We start from the raw sequence: 16,556 nt of genomic DNA, 5'->3' as shown, positions 1-16,556 counted from the left end.
GGGCAAGTCATGCTAAAATGTATGAATGAGATTATATAAATTCATACAAACTAGCCACTAAATCAAAGATAAAGACAAATATAATTAATATTGTGTTGAAATGACTTAAATCCTTTTTTAGTTGTTTTAGTTGAAAAACAAAAAAACTTTCAACACTGTGTGAACAATTTGTTGAAGTCACATATTGCTATTTATCTTTACGTTTCAGGTTTCACATGACTTTGCAGTAAACTTCAACGAGGACAACCCAGAATGTGCAGGTATGTTTAGAACATCCAATCCAATATTATATCCATCCCAGACCCATATATCCTAAATGATCTCCTCAGTGCAGATACATTAACCTCCCCTTATTGACCTTTGCCCACTGGGACTGAACTACTCAATGCTTCAACAGAAAACCAAGCAAAGTCAAGCAGCCCTTCAGTAAAGAGCGCTCACACCACACAAAAGGAGATCAATATATGCATAGCTAAATTACAGAGCTTCACTATTGGCAAAGCTGGACACATTAATGTTTAATGCTGCTATAAAATATACAGCCCGAGGGGAACGTTTGAAGGAGGGGGGCCTTGATGATGTCATCATCGCCTCCTCCGTCCCCTCGCCCAATAATTAGTGTCTATGTGTCGTGACAGCAGGTAAGAATGACTTTCAGCACAAAAACAGATGTGAAATGACTGCTGCATTATATCAGATGTTCTCGTAGAGGGTTGATATTGTAGGATGCGCGTTTGCATATTTTATTACAGTTTGTTAACGCTCCACTGCACTGATTGTTTCAGACTGTAATTTCTTGGTAGCCTTGCATCATCACAGCAAGTTTGAAACACGTGTGCCCTAACAGTGTGCATGCTATCAGAAAGCAAAGATGAAGAAGAGATGGGAAAATGAGTGCTTGAGATACAGAGACAGGCTGGGAAGTAAAGTAATATAAATGATAATTCTGTCGTTGCAAGAAATTCTCAGGCTGTGAATGTAACCGTGCCAAGTTGTTGTTTTCAATATTAATATATTTTTAGTGTGGCAACACGGTAGCTCAGTGGTTAGCACTGTCACCTTATGGTTCAAATCCCAGCTGGGTCAGTTGGCATTTCTGTGTTAGTTGACTTGTTCTCTCTGCATTTGCGTGGGTTTCCTCTGGGTGCTCTGGTTTCCCCCACTGTCCAAAGACATGCAGGTATAGGCGAATTGAATTGACTACATTTTCTGTAGTGTATGTGTGTGAATGAGTGTTTATGGATGTTTCCCAGTACTGGGTCACAGCTGGAAAGGCATCCACTGTGCAAAACATATGCTGGATAAGTTGGCAGTTCATTCCGCTGTGGTGACTCCTGATGAACAAAGGGACTAAGCCGAAGGAAAATGAATGAATGAATGAATTTTTAGTCTAATTTAAACCCTTTTAAATCAATAGCAAACTATGCCCTTTTTCCAGTGATGTAAAGTAACAAATTACTGTAATTCAAATTTCTGTAATTTAGTAATATTTCTTACTCCCAGGGCCATTAATATCAAAGTTCATATTTAGCCGCACGATATTGGTGTTTTGTAACTTCTATTTTTTTTAATGTGTTGGGTTAGCGGTGTAACGGATCACAAATCTCTTGGCTGGGATCACATAGTTTTTCAGTCACGGATTGTACCATTTTTTTGGATTAGCTGTAAAGAGGAGGAGACAAAGGTAATTTGCGTTCCGTTTATTATAAAAACAGTACTGCAAGACACTTTTGGTTTTAACAAACAGAACTCAGAACCTGTGATTTTAATAAAAGAAATAATCAGCTGAATAAAATTAAATTGTAAAACATTCTGTACTGTGAAAAATTCACTGTTACTACTACTGTTGCTGACGTTTACATTTAGTATAACATGCAGATTTAAATGTATATTTAGTGTCATTTTTAATAAATGATTCAGTTATTCACTCATAAAACTTGTTTCATTGCTAGAGGTGTCATGTTTGGAGAATTATTCAGTGGCATATTTTTTGATGCCTGGTTGTCACCACTTATTGGTTAAATAATGCAATTGCTGCCTACAACTTTCATTTTTGAGCGTCAAGTTAAATGCACATGATGGTGATTTTAATCTTTACCATAAACATCAGTGGTTTTATTTAAACTATAAGCTGTTATCCAGTATTCTTTGTTATTTGACTATTTGAAACTTCATAATTAACTCAAATGACTAAAGACTCAATCTCTTTCGGGATATTTGCATTTATTTAAACACAGATTTGAATGCAGCAACATATGCAAATCACCATCATTTATAATTTGTTGCGTGGGTGTTGAGATTCAGATCTTTTAATGATTAATCTTGCAGCTTACACTGAATGCATTAATGCAGGCTAAACAAGTAGTGACAGAAAACACCTTTAATGAAACCCACCACATCCCGAATAACCTACCATAAATCAATCCGTCATCATTATAATTTACAGGAAAGCCTAGAGGCTTTCGTACATGTGATCTGAATGACTCGAGAGGTGATCTCTCTGAAATCGTTACAAATAAAGGATTAATCTACCAGTAAAAAATGTATTAATCCGCAGGCCACGTGTGTTCTGAACCATAGGTTGTGATCTGTACAAATCACAGATCACCCATGATTCGTTACACACCTAGTGCATTTCTTTGGACTGTGGGGGAAACCAGAGCACCTGGAGGAAACCCACACCAACACAGGGAGAACATGCAAACTCCACACAGAAATGCCAACTGATCCAGCCAGGGCTCTAACCAGCGATCTTCTTGCTGTGAGTTAACAGCGCTACCTGCTGTGCCACCATGTTTCCCTTGAGTACATTTTTAGTGCTGTATTGGTAGTTTTACTCCACTATTTTCCCTCAACCTGCAGTCGATACTTCATTCTTTATTCTTTAATCTATGGGGATGGGCTAAAGTAGAACAAGTAAAACAATCCTGCAATTCCACATGTCCAAAATCTTTACACGCAATCACCCTGAGACTGTTTAGACCACATTTCACTGATGAGAAGATGACGGTTGACTGAAATCATCAAATGGCCTTAAACAATCACTAAATGCACAACAGAATGCTACGTCTTCACACACATATACACACACACACACACACACAAAGCATGATACTCTCTACTCTGAAGTACTTTTAAAAGGGCTACTTTTTACTTATACTTTGAGTAATATTTACAACAGATACTTTTACTCTACTTGCACTACATTTTTGGGCAAGTAATGGTACTTTTACTTGATATTTTTCAGTACTCCTTTCACCACTGCCTATTACCTCACAAGCAAGGTGAGAAAATTCGGAAACTTGTTGATGCTTATTTTAATATTAGACTTTTTAAAAATATTCTATTATGCTGGTGTTTTTGGATTTCTTACAACCGTAGTCAGAAGTTACAAAAGATATGTTGTTATGTGGTAGATATTTTGTTGTGTTTAGCTGTCCCATTATCATCATCCCAGTGTTCAGTCATGAGGAGGTTGAATTGATCATGGCTCCCCGTGTATTGGTGTCAGTTGATTTCCCTTGCTATTTCTGTTCCACCTCTATCAGCACAGACACACCGGGGTGGCGCCCAGATTGGGCACAGATCTCTCAGCTTTTGATCAAGCAGCCAGGCCTGTCTCTTCCAGGAATAGTAAATGGCTCGCAGCCTCACCAGGACACATGCCAGCCAATCTATCCCGAGCACAGAGCGCACCTTTCCACCTTGCTATTGTCTGGAAAATCCTGCATGAGAGTTACGCAGGTCCAACAAACCTGGACCAGACACACAAAGAGCTAACATGGGGTGTGTGAATGATGTTGCCAATTGTACAGTTTTGGGGGCGTTTCCAAATATTGACAACCCATTGTTAACAAGTCATGAAGAAGTGTCTAGAGAGTTTATTTTTTTCGATTTCCATGAAAGAGGCCAATTTGTAGCGTTCACAAACTTCCATAGTCTTTTGCTGGACTTTTTAAAAAGTTTTGTTTATCTGTATCTTTGAGTCGTGGAGCGTAAATAACAAGAGGTCATGGTTTGATTTGGTCTACTGGTCATGACTGAACACATCCGGTGGCATACAGTGACCTTTTTCAATATGACCTTTTAAATTATTGCAAAAACATTTATTATTAAGTGTTATTATTATTAAGTATAAGGGTTATTACTGAATTTCACACATTCAAGTTGAAAAAGTAATAGTAATTATATGCTCAGCTAAATTTATACATTACAAAGTTGAAAACATTTGTGCTGCTTAATTGTTCTTTTGAAACTTATATATTTTAGAAATATATTTATAATTAATCATTTAGCAAAAAGTGAAAATTAATATGTTATTATTATATATGCAGTTTTTATTTCATATTTATTAGTTTTGCCTTAAAACTAAGCCAATAAACTATGCGCATAATTACAAAAGTTGTTGAACTTAACAGCTCTAAATTTACTCATATTTTAAAATAGTGTCGCTTTTTACAGTATATATGTGTTAAAACTGCAATTATGCGTATATATTAAACATTAAACCTTTTTGGTGCTGTTCACTTTGAACAATTCCTTGTATCAGGTTTCTCAGTTAAACTTGATTGAATTATCTAAAACTGACTTGAAGCAAATAGTTTAAAAAGAACTTGTTTTATGTAAGTATATCTCAAAATAAATGTTACCCTTTCACTCGTGTTTTGATATGGAGAGAGCAAATAAAAAAGTGTTATTTCATGCATTTTAGCGAGATGAGAAAAGTGTGAGACTTGTTAACAATTAATATTCTATTATTATGATATTTTAAAAGACACTGTTATGTTGGGGTTTTTGTATTAGTTACAGCAGTGAAGTGTTGAGAGTGTGCGCTTTGACGACCTGCTAACAAGAATTAAGTTTAGTGGGAGTTATTTTTGTTTCCATCTTTAGAAAGCCATCATCATGGGTGTAAATAACACGTTTATTTACTTTCATTTGCTTGTACAGTGCACCTGGGAAGTAATCATAGCGCTTCACCTTTTCCACATTTTTTTATGTTACAGCCTTAATCCAAAATGAATTAAATTTATTTATTTCCTCAAAATTCTACACACAATATCCCATAATGACAATGTGAAAAAAGTTTTTTTTTTTTTATTGTTGCAAATTTTATTAAAAAACAAAAATCCTGAAAAATCACATGTACATAAGTGTTCACAGCCTTTGCTCAATACTTTGGCAGCAATTACAGCCTCAAATCTCTTTGAATATGATGCCACAAGCTTGGCACATCTGTGTTTGGGAATTTTTGCCCAGTCCTCTTTGCAGTACTACAGCTCTTTCAGGTTGGATGGAAAGTGACGATGTACAACCATTTTCAGATCTCTCCAGAGATGTTTAATAGGATTTAGGTCTGGGCTCTGGCTGGGCCACTCAAGGACATTCAAAGAGTTATTCTGAAGCAACTCAAATGATATTTTGGGCTTTGGGTCATTGTCCTGCTGGAACATGAACCGTCGCCCCAGTCTGAGGTCAAGAGTACTCTGAAGCAGCCCACATAGCAAAATTTATCTGGCCCAGCTCTGGCCCACACAATCAGGTTTTGCTTGGCCCACATGCCGCAGTGAATTACGGTACATGTCTGGACCAAATCTGGTTTCCAGACAAGGGCCAAACACAGAACATATCTGGGCCAAGTCTCAGCCAAGTTAATAACTCATAACTGGGCCTGAACTGGGCGAGATAGGTTGGTGTGTCACGATTGCAATGAAATTGATAAACCCATGGAGTGATGCGCTTTAGGCACACTCTGGGCACGCTTTTTCTCAAAGTGACCTGATAGGTAAAAAAAATTTTCTTTATTCAAAAATGATTTTAGTGTATTTTAAATGTGGGTCAAGACTGGCCAAACTCACATGGCCCACTTATGAAATTTTTAAATCTGGGCCAAATACTACTATTTTCATCTGGCCCAAATCTTGTGTGCCGCCTTAAAGACGGTGCCACCTCTGCCAAACCCGGGCCATGTTTGGCCCACATGCTGTATGCCAGTGCCGGATGAATGCCTGCTGTGCCAGCTTTATGCCAAATCTGGGCCAGAATTCTTTGCTACTAGGGAGGTTTTCTTTCAGGATGTCTCTGTAAATTGCTGCATTCATATTTCCCTCTATCCTGACTAGTCTTCCAGTTCCTGCTGCTGAAAAACATCTCCACAGCGTGATGCTGCCACCACCACGCTTCACTGTATTGATATCATTAGCCTGGTGATAAGCGGTGCCTGGTTCTCCTAACGTAAAGCCTGGCATTCACTTCAAAGAGTTCAATTTTAGTCTCATCAAACCAGAGAATTTAGATTCTTATGGTCTGAGAGTCCATCAGATGCCTTTTGGCAAAGTCCAGGCGGGGAGTGGCTTCCGTCTGGCCACTCTACCATACAGGCACAGATGGTTGTGCTCCTGTAAGGTTCTCCTCTCTCCACAGAAGAACGCTGGAGGTCAGACAGAGTGACCATTGGGTCATTGATCACCTCCCTGACTAAGGCCCTTCTCCGCCGATCACTCAGTTTGGATGGCCGGCCAGCTCTAGGAAGAGTCTTGGTGGTTCCAAACATCTTCCACTTACAGATGATGGAGGCCACAGTGCTCATTGTAACTTTCAGAGCAGCTAAAATATTTCTGTAACCTTCCCCAGCCTTGTCCCTCGAGACAATCCTGTCTCGGAGGTCTACAGACAATTACTTTGTCTTCATGCTTCGTTTGTACTTTGACACGCACTGCCAACCCTGGGACGTTATATAGACAGGTGTATGCCTTTCAAATCATGTCCAATCAACTGAATTTACCACAAGTGAACTCTAATTAAGCTGCTGAAACATCTCAAAAATGATCAGTGGAAACAGAATGTAACTGAGCTCAATTTAGAGCTTCACAGCAAAGGCTACGAATACTTCTGTACATGTGATTTTTCAGCTTTTTTATTTTTAATAAATTAAAAAAACAATTTTTCACATTGTCATTATGGGTTATTGTGTGTAGAATTTTGAGGACATAAATTAATTCTATCCATTTTGGAATAAGGCTGTAACATAAAAAAAATGTGGAAAAAGTGAAGCACTATCAATACTTTCTGTATGCACTGTATATTATTATATTACTATCACACAATGGACACATCACCTCTACTCAAATCCTCAAATGTAAGATGAACTACAACAAATTGAGTCAACTCAATAAAAAATTATACATGTCCAAATTATTTTATTTTACTTTATATTATTTATTTATTTTTTGTCAAATGCAAAATTTTCATGGCTGCTGAAAATGCGGCCTTTAAAATACTTTAATGTTAGCATATATAACAATATTTCAAGACATGAATGTTTTACTGTACTGTTTACTTTGTTCATCAAATAAATTAAAAAACAAAACTGCAGGCTATATTTAAAATTAAATAATTTTTTATATAGCATGATACATTTGTTTAAAATCACCTTTAATCTATATATATTTTAATATATATATATATATATATATATATATATATATATATATATATATATATTTTTTTTTTTTTTTTTTTTTTTCCTATCATAGTCCATAAATACATTACACATTCATATTAAACTCTAACAAGGAAAATGTGAATGATTGTAACAAATGGTACATTGCTCTTCACTTGTTTGGTCTATCCGATTATCATCTTGAGTTTCTTTCTAGAGTGCAATTACTGTAGACTCTCATTAGAAAAGGGTTGAAAAGGCAAAGAGCTCATTTAGCTGATTACTGACACTTTGCACATTGCAGTATGTGTGTGTTTCTCTGAGGGATTGTGGGACGTTACTTCTGTCAGTGAATCCTAGGTGAAACTCCCACTGTGAAATCCCAGTTAACAACATTTACAGCTTTCTATTTGCGGAGGCTGGTGGAGTTTCATTTGTTGTGTGAAGCTCACAAGGGCACATGGATGTCACGCGGTGAGACATTTCTCACAGAACCGGTATGAATTGGCCAAATGTGACTGAACAAAGTGTTATGACGGAAGAATGTCAGCGGTGGGATAATCCAAGCCTTTAATGTCTTCAGCTTGACATGTCTTTAATGGCAAGACAGCGCAGGCCAACAGCGTAAATACTTTCACAATACTTCTCCAACTGATTGATTACATTAAAGGGAGCATTCAGTTTACATGGCAAAGTTTTCAGACAAAAACGTCTAAACCCAATGACATATAGTTGAAGTCAGAATTATTTAGCCCTCCTGAATTATCTTTAGCCCAATTTCTGTTTAATGGAGAGAATTAACAGTTCTATTAACTGATTTATTTTATCTTGCCTTGATGACAGTAAATAATAATTTACTAGATCTTTTTTTAAGAAACTAGTATTCAGCTTAACGTGTGATTTAAAGACTTAACTATTAGGCTAGTCATTTTATAACGATGGTTTATTCTGTAGACAATCAAAAACAAAAACATTGATTAAAGGGGCTAATAATATTGACCTTAAAATGGTTCTACAAAAATTAAAAACTGTTTTTATTCTAGTCGAAATAAAACCAATAAGACTTTCTCCAGAAGAAAAAATTTATAGTAAATACTGTGAAAAATTTTGTGCTCTGTTACACATAATTTTGCAAATATTTTAGTTAGACAAATACACAGGACAGCTTTATATATAACCTGCCTTTATATAAACTAAAGACTATAAAGACGTCAAAACGTAACACTGCATTCAAAATACCACAAGCACGTGTCAGAATGAAGCAATCGCATTGAATGGCAAACACGTCTTTTATAATATAACACTTTTGGATAAAACATGTAAACACTTTTGTTCTAAAGCTCTTTGCTCTTTGTAGGCTTAAATCTACAGTTCAATACAATGTTCGACAGTGACAGTAATCTACTGAGAGGAGTAACAGGTACACTGTATTAGGCATGGAACGATAACCGTTTTTAAGGTGTACCAGGTATATTCTGGTATGGAAATGTCAAGGTTTTGAAACCGTCAAAATTTTCTGCAATACCGTTCTTAAGATATTAATTCTTTCATTTTCTTGACGGCTTAGTCCCTTTATTAACCCGGGGGCGCCACAGCAGAATGAACCACCAACTTATCTAGCACATTTTTACGTAGCGGATGCCCTTCCAACTGCAACCCATCTCAGGGAAAACATCCACACACTCATTCATACACACACATATACACTACGGACAATTTAGCTTACCCAATTCACCTGTACCACATGTCTTTGGACTGTGGGGGAAACTGGAGCACCCACGCGAACGCAGGGAGTACATGCAAACTCCACACAGAAATGCCAACTAAGCCGAGCTGTTCCTAAGAAATGTGTAAAAAAAAAAATGTATTTACGCTTTTTTGTTTTTGTTTTTTAGGACAACAATATATTTTTTAGGACAACGTCATCTTAGCAGAAAAGATGTTTTAAATAGTAAAAAAAAAATCTGTTTTTGAAACCAAGGAAGACAGCAGAAGTCAATAATTCATTTAGCCTAATACGTTTACTGCTCCAAAATATTTGAATGTTTCTCAAAATACAATATATTGTGTTCAAAAGAGAAAAAGTTTTTTTTTTTTTTTTACCCAGACATTATAAAAGAACATAGAGCAGTAATCTCAATACCGTGAAACCGTGATATTTCTATTCAAGGCTATCATACTGTCAAAATCTTATACTGGCCCATACCTACACTGTATACACCAATGCCATGAAAAAACAGAAAATACTTTTTAGGCCAAACATTATTGGTGTTTATTGCATAAAAAACAAACATTACTGTATGTAAAAATGTATTAAAAATGTAGAACACGTAAAGCAAAAGTATATTCTTTAGAATACAGCAAAGAACACAATTGTGTGTGAAAGAGTCTCACGAAAGCATATATTGCCTGGAAAAGCATCATGTGGGCATACTGTAGGGTTGGTCATCATACACTTTACAGCGCTAGGCCCAGAAGAAATCCTCTTTTTTTTTTTTAGAGGAATTTAGGATTATTAAAAGGAGAAAATGGGGTAGGTACAAAACTACAAATTGTGGATGGGTGGAAAACCATTCTGGATCAGAACAGCCCAGTGTCTCATCACCTTTGCCAGTCAGTAGACTAAAGCAGTAATTGGTTAATGATCAGTTAAGAAATTAGTGTTTCCACATTTGAGGAGAGTGTGTGTGTGTGTGTGTGTGTGTGTGTGTCACCGGGTGAATAAATGTTGCATTTTGATTGTGTTTGGGAAAGAAACGCAAGTAGCTTCCTGTTAGATTTTTTGTGTTTTAGGTAGAGAATTGTGTGCAGTGTTTTGAAGAAAGTGTTTCAGCAATTGAAAACTGAGTTCATGGCTGAGAAACAGCTTCTGGTTTTGGAGATTTGCTGTGTTTTGCATTTTGAGTGAGAGGTTTCTTCATGTGACAAGAAAAGATTTTGTGTAAGCAGCTGGAAAAAACAGTAATATCTTCTATTGTAGCGCTTTGGATTTTAAAAAAGCAAATGACGTTGGCGTAATAGCCTAGTGGTTAGCGTGCCGACATATGGTGCGGAAAAACAGGGGGTTCCGAGTTCGAATTTCGACATCGAGGACACCGCACAGTGGTCCAGACATGCACTATAGGTCAATTGGGTAAGCTAAATTGTCCATAGTGTAAATGAGTTCCCCAGTACTGTGTTATGGCTGGAAGGGTATCTACTGTGTAAAACATATACTGGATAAGTTGGCGGTTCATTCCGCTGTAGCAACCTGTAGCAAAGAAAATGAATGAATGAATAAATGAAAACCATTGAAATCGTTGTTTCTGTGTTTGGAGCAAAGTGTGCAAAATATTGAATTTTCCTCATTGAGCTCACATAGTTTTACCACCATTCGATTGGATGACAAATGTACAATATCTTGCACATGAGGCTTTAAATTTTATCAAATGCCCTGGAATCAAAAAAAAAAAAAAAAAAAAAAGAGAGAACGAGAGAACAAGAGTCCGAAAGGGTTCAAATTTGTACATTTTTGTCTACATCATTGTTGTGTAAACGTATAGCCTAAATCACTTTATGAAAAACTACAAAATCTCCATTGAAAAGCACAATGTTGGTCTTAAAGAGACAGTGTGGCACGTGTTTGTCAGGGTTGAAGAGTCTATCAGGGTCTCTTTGATTCCTCTTTGTAGGGGAGCTGCTGAAGCGACTGCCTCCATTGACCTCCGCTTTGAAAGTCTTCTCATCTTAATTCTGCCTCTGCTCTGCGCAGCATGCTTTCACCTTTAAGCCCCTGTTTGTGCGTGTTCAAGCTCACAGGTGTTAATTAAATGAAACAGTTGGAGACGTGCTGAGGAGAGACAGGCTGACCTTAACATTCATGCTCAGCTCGTAAACAGCAGAAGCGCTTCAGTGCTTAGATTGAGACTTTACTGTCATTAAAAAAATAGCATATGATCAAATATAAGAGATACAAATTTTGTAGAACTAAACAAAATTTTGTAGAATTAACAGTGTTAATTTAGTATTATTATTTTTTTCATATTTTTATTGTATTTTATTGTCAGATGCATACGTTTTTACCTCTGTATTTTTCAAATAAGTTTTAGCTGTATGTATAATTTAAGTTGCTTTAATACTTCTAAATTTAAAAAAAAAAATTTCCCGAAAGAATTTGTTTATGGTCTTTAAATGAAATTAAAATAAGTATTTATTTTGCTAAAATAAAACAAGTATTTTTAAAGTATATTTTAGATTTTTTTATATACATATATATTTAATTTAAGCAATGACTTTTTATCAATTTATTTTTAGGTAATGATGATTATGAACCCTGATAATGAATAGTTTAAAGTGTGCACCATTCAATTTACAGTATATAAAATAAATTAAAATGTTAGTATAATTCAATATGTTATGCTAGGGAACGCTGACAGCAGAGTTGAGGATCCACGTGCAGTATTTATGGAATAAAGAATGGTCAGGCACACAATGGTCAATCACAGGAGCAAACAGATACCTGCAGAGCAATCCAAAGTTGTGGTCAAAGAACAGGCGAATAGTCAGTACAGGCAGCAGTGAATTAAAACAAACTCATAAAGCAAAGGGTTAAACCATGGCTGGGTTAAACAAGGTAGAACGGGTCGCAATGCTCACAGATAAACAAGCAACTGGAGTGTGTGTCTATGCTGCATTTAAAGTTCATGTAATCAGTTCTAAACAGCTTCAGCTGTGTGTGTTAGCAATCAGCAGAAAACTGGAACAGGTGTGTGTGTGGTGCATGACAGGATTTGTAGTCCTAAGTGAAAGTGAATGATCCCAAGATCTACAAACCTGGATCACTGGTTATTGTGACACAATAGTCCGGTTTTGGAATATTTTAGTTTTTGACGTATTTTATTATGCCTTTTATATTTTATTTTATTTGAGTTGATGTTTACTTTATTTAATATATTACATCTAAATTTCATGTAATGATTTTTTTTATTCTGTTTTATATTTTTTACTTTTCAATAATAACCTTGGGTTCTAGTAGTATATTTGATAGTGTTAATAACATTATATAATTTAGTCATATTTTGCTTATTTTACTTTCTTCTGTGTAGTTTTGTTGTATATTTTAATTTATTTCAGTTAATGTTAATTTGATTTCAAATGATATATTTTATAGTTCTGCATAATGATAATGCATGTTTACCCCTGATATTTAAGAGTAGTAGTTTCCTCCACACAGCTCCATAGTGACTTTGCTAACTGTTGCAGGTATTCAGGGTGTGGTGGAGGCCTACCAGAACTGCCTTCCTAAAATTCAGCTTTATGGCCCCACAAACATTGCCCCCATCATCCAGAAAGTGGCTAACTTTGCCTCAGAGGAGATGCACACCAAAGAGGCCATGGTGAGAGACAGCTACTTTCATCCCTTTAGCTTCTTCATCCTTCTTTTTCTTTTTATTCATCCTTCTTTGTTCTTCTTCTTCTTCTTTTTCCTATTCTTCTATTCTTTATTCTTTTTCTACATTCTTCTTTCTTGTTCCTCTTCTTTCTTCCGATTTTTATCCTTCTTCCTTAATCTTAATTATTCCATCCTTTTTCTTATCTTCCTTACACCTTCCTCTTCATTTTCTTCTTTATTTCTTTCTCCTTTCGTCTTCCTTATCTCTCTTTCTTCTTCTTCTTCTTCTTTTTTCTTTGTTCTCCATTCTTCTTTTTATTTTCTTTATCCCTTCTTCTTCCTTCTTCATCTTTCTAATTCCTTCTTCCCTTTCTTTTTATTCCTTTTCATCTTCATATTCCCTTCTTCCTTTTCCTTCCTAAGCCTTTTTTCTTCTCCATCATCATCTTCTTCCTTTATCTTCATCTTCTTTTATCTTCATTGTCTTTCTTATTATTCCTCTATTTCTTCCTTATTCTTTATTCTTCCTTCATCTTCTTCTTTGTTATTCATTCTTCTTCTTCTTTTTCATTTTCTTCATTCCTTCATCTTTCTACTTCCTTATTTCTCTTCTTCATCCTTCTTTATCTTCATCATCATCATCATCATCATCCTCATCATCTACTTCTTCCTTTATCATCTTCCATCTTCCTAGTCTTTCTTTCTGTTCTTTATTCTTCCTTCATCTTCTTTTTCTTCTTCTTCATCCTTCTTTCTTCTTCATCATCATCTTCTTCCTTTATCTTTTTCAATCTTCCTATTCTTTCTTAACATTCTTCTTTTTATTCCTTCTTTATTTGTGCTCTTCATCCTTCTTTATTCTTCATCATCATCTTCATCCTGTTCTTCTTCTACGTCTTCTTCCATCTTTCTAGTTTTTCCTCTTTTTCTTTCTTCTCTGTTATACTTCCTTCATTTATTTATTTCTTCTTCTTCTCATTACTTCCTCCTCTTTTTTTTCTTCTTCATCATCTTAAGTGTTCCTCCAGTTCTGACTGTGGTCTGTTATGTCGTCAGCAATACTTCATCCTGCTGATCCTGACGGACGGTGTGATCACAGACATGGCGGACACCAGAGAGGCCATCGTTCACGCTTCACACCTGCCCATGTCTGTCATCATCGTGGGGGTCGGAAATGCAGATTTCACTGATATGGAGATGCTGGATGGGGATGATGGGATCCTCCGCTCACCCAAAGGAGAACCAGTGCTGAGAGACATCGTACAGTTTGTGCCCTTCCGTAACTTCAAACATGTGAGTTTACATTTGTACTGTATAAACGTGTTAAAGTTCAAGACATCTGTCATTAACATATTTTAAAATTCCATAGCACATATCAATTCTAATAATAATAATAATAATAATAATAATAATAAATTATAAATGTATAAATAATTACAATAAAATAGTCTAATTTAGTGTAATAAATATATTAATAATGCATAAATCTAAATCTAAAAACACACAATGCCTGCAGAAGTTGTTTTTGGTGGAGACAAGCAGACATTATCATTGTTTGCTGTGGGTCAGTTCCGCTTAATTGTCGCCAAGGTAGGTGATACACAGATGTACATACACAAATGAGCGTTCTGTAAACTAAAGTTTGTTGTACCAGGGTATATGCAGGAATCCTAAAGATAATATCAGTACCTTTTAAGACTTTTTAAACACCCTCTCAGAATCGCCACTTATTTAATAGACAGTTGTAGTTAAACAAATCAACGGAGCACAACTCACATGGAAAGAACCTATGTGCAGTATATATGCACATATATGTATATACAGTACATGTACATACAATATAGTAAAACGGACATTTTTCTATATGTCACATATATTTAAAACCTATATCAAAAGCTATATTAAAACATATGTTTATATAGGTTCTTTCCGTGTGGGAACCAACAGAACTCGGATAAGCTCAGAAGAAACAAATTTTGAAATGATAAATTGTGTGGTTGTTTTCAGCGACAGGCTTCAGCCATTGTTTAAACTCGTCTTTCTCCAACCAGGAGTACGCAAACTTACATTTTCCCATTTTGCCATCTGTTTTGCTCTATGATTTCGCTACATGTGGAGAGCATCACATCACCTTCCTGCGTTTGTCGCAAATTACGTGACATCACCCTGGCCGGATGCGTATTAATGCAATTAATATCTTTTGAGGGCCTTAATTTTCTTATAATTGATTTAGCAACTTTTAATACTTTCTAAGACCCCGGGGAAACCCAGTTTCAAGTTGGTGCTTCACTTCCGTTATTTGGTATGATTGCATTCATATCAGATGTGAACTGTACCAGAGTTTGCACGAACCGTATTCTAGACCACCTCTTTTAGGCGTACTCGGGTACGGTTCACGGGAGTTCAGAAGAACTAGCTAAACGTACCATACTTTAACATCAAACAAACCCAGGTGCGGACCAAAAGTGCTAGTGTAAACATGTTAATGAGTGTTTTTAATAATTTGATATTAGGATTTTATTCCATTTTACAGTTTAGAATGTCATTCAAATGATCTTAAATAATAAACCTTTACAGTAAGTTTCATGCCACATTAATTTGACAATACTTTATTGAACTTGCTTACATTTTCACATAAAAAACAGCATATTTACTGTAGTATTATCTGCAAAGATGTTTAAATCATAAATAAAAAAATAAATATCATTATAGATTGTAAATTATATGAGCTTAGCAGACACCCAATCCCAATTCTATTTTTGTACCCCTTCCCCTTCCCCTTGGCCCTTAAAACCAAATGTGAAGGGGAAGCGCTTCAAAATTTACCCCTAAGAATTGGGACAGCATTACAGCACCTGCGCACGTCATTATATGTCATCACGAACTCCTGCTTCATACGAGATCAGACGATCGCAACGGCTGTAGTTATTCCCATTGTTTTTTTTGTTTTTTTTATATTTATCTTCAGGAAATCACTGAAGACATATATTATGTTATCATAGCTATATTCATACATTCATTCATTTTCTTGTCGGCTAAGTCCCTTTATTAATCCGGGGTCGCCACAGCAGAATGACCTGCAAACTTATCCAGCACGCACCTTCCAGCCGCAACCCATGTCTGGGAAACATACTAAACATACAAAAATACTAATTTGTGTATCTCCTTACTTCCGGGTGTAACTATCCTGCCATTGTGGCTGGTGTATTCTGGGAAATTTTTGTACCCCTTGGTTTGAGTGTGCTCCTGAAAAATCGAGGGCTATTCACCCCTTCCACTTAGCCCTACACCTTCAAGCTAAAGAGAATTGGGACACCCCTACCCCTCAGCGGGAATAAGTGGATAAGTTCGCCAACTTATCCGAATGCCTCTCCAGCCACAAAGTAACACTGGAAAACACCCATACACTTTTGCATTCACACACATACACTATGGCCAATTTAGCTTATTCAATTCACCTATACTGCATGTCTTTGGACTGTGGGGGAAACCGGAGCACCCAGAGGAAACCCACACCAACATGGAAAGAACATGCAAACTCCACACAGAAATGCCAACCAGTGACCTTCTTGCTGTGAGGCGATCATGCTACCTGCTGCGCCACCGTAACGCCCAAAATGTTATTTTGTGTTTAACAAAATAAAGAATTTCAAACAAGTGAACTGTCCCTTTAAAAAAACCTCTCCTAACCTCACACCTAATCTGTAAGTGAAAGCGATTCCACACGCGGCTGAACTGAACTGT

General features: G+C 36.2%; 2 protein-coding genes and 1 long non-coding RNA gene across 8 annotated transcripts in view; 2 read left to right on the top strand and 1 right to left on the bottom strand.

Moving 5' to 3' along the window:
• Positions 1-16,556, bottom strand: part of nek11 (NIMA-related kinase 11) — a 246,927-nt gene that overhangs the window by 45,458 nt on the left and 184,913 nt on the right. Inside the window, exon 17 of one of the 3 annotated variants that reach the window (XM_087287728.1) lies at positions 9,694-10,691. The exons of the other annotated variants lie outside the window; for them this stretch is intronic. Coding sequence (XP_087143854.1) covers positions 10,674-10,691 — 18 coding nt within the window. The 3' untranslated portion in view covers positions 9,694-10,673. Of the gene's footprint in view, positions 1-9,693; positions 10,692-16,556 lie in introns of those variants that run through there. 3 annotated transcript variants of the gene reach the window in all.
• The window catches only part of cpne4a (copine IVa), a 118,668-nt gene that overhangs the window by 96,986 nt on the left and 5,126 nt on the right, over positions 1-16,556 (top strand). For all 4 annotated transcript variants that reach the window (XM_087287737.1, XM_087287738.1, XM_087287736.1 and 1 more), the window contains 3 exons: positions 209-260; positions 12,683-12,816; positions 13,869-14,105. In XM_087287737.1, the coding sequence (XP_087143863.1) occupies positions 209-260; positions 12,683-12,816; positions 13,869-14,105 (423 nt within the window). The remainder of the gene's footprint in view (positions 1-208; positions 261-12,682; positions 12,817-13,868; positions 14,106-16,556) is intronic.
• LOC147840393 (uncharacterized) lies at positions 7,528-10,911 on the top strand. Its single transcript, XR_015512029.1, has 2 exons — positions 7,528-9,305; positions 9,373-10,911. It is a non-coding gene; the product is annotated as an uncharacterized LOC147840393 (long non-coding RNA).

The sequence above is a fragment of the Danio rerio genome, chromosome 16 (assembly GCF_052040795.2).
Source record: "Danio rerio strain M-AB ecotype USA chromosome 16, GRCz13ab, whole genome shotgun sequence".
NCBI classification, from domain to species: domain Eukaryota; kingdom Metazoa; phylum Chordata; class Actinopteri; order Cypriniformes; family Danionidae; genus Danio; species Danio rerio.
The sequence above is the reverse complement of the archived record's forward strand: the minus strand, read 5'-3'. Positions and strand labels throughout refer to the sequence as shown.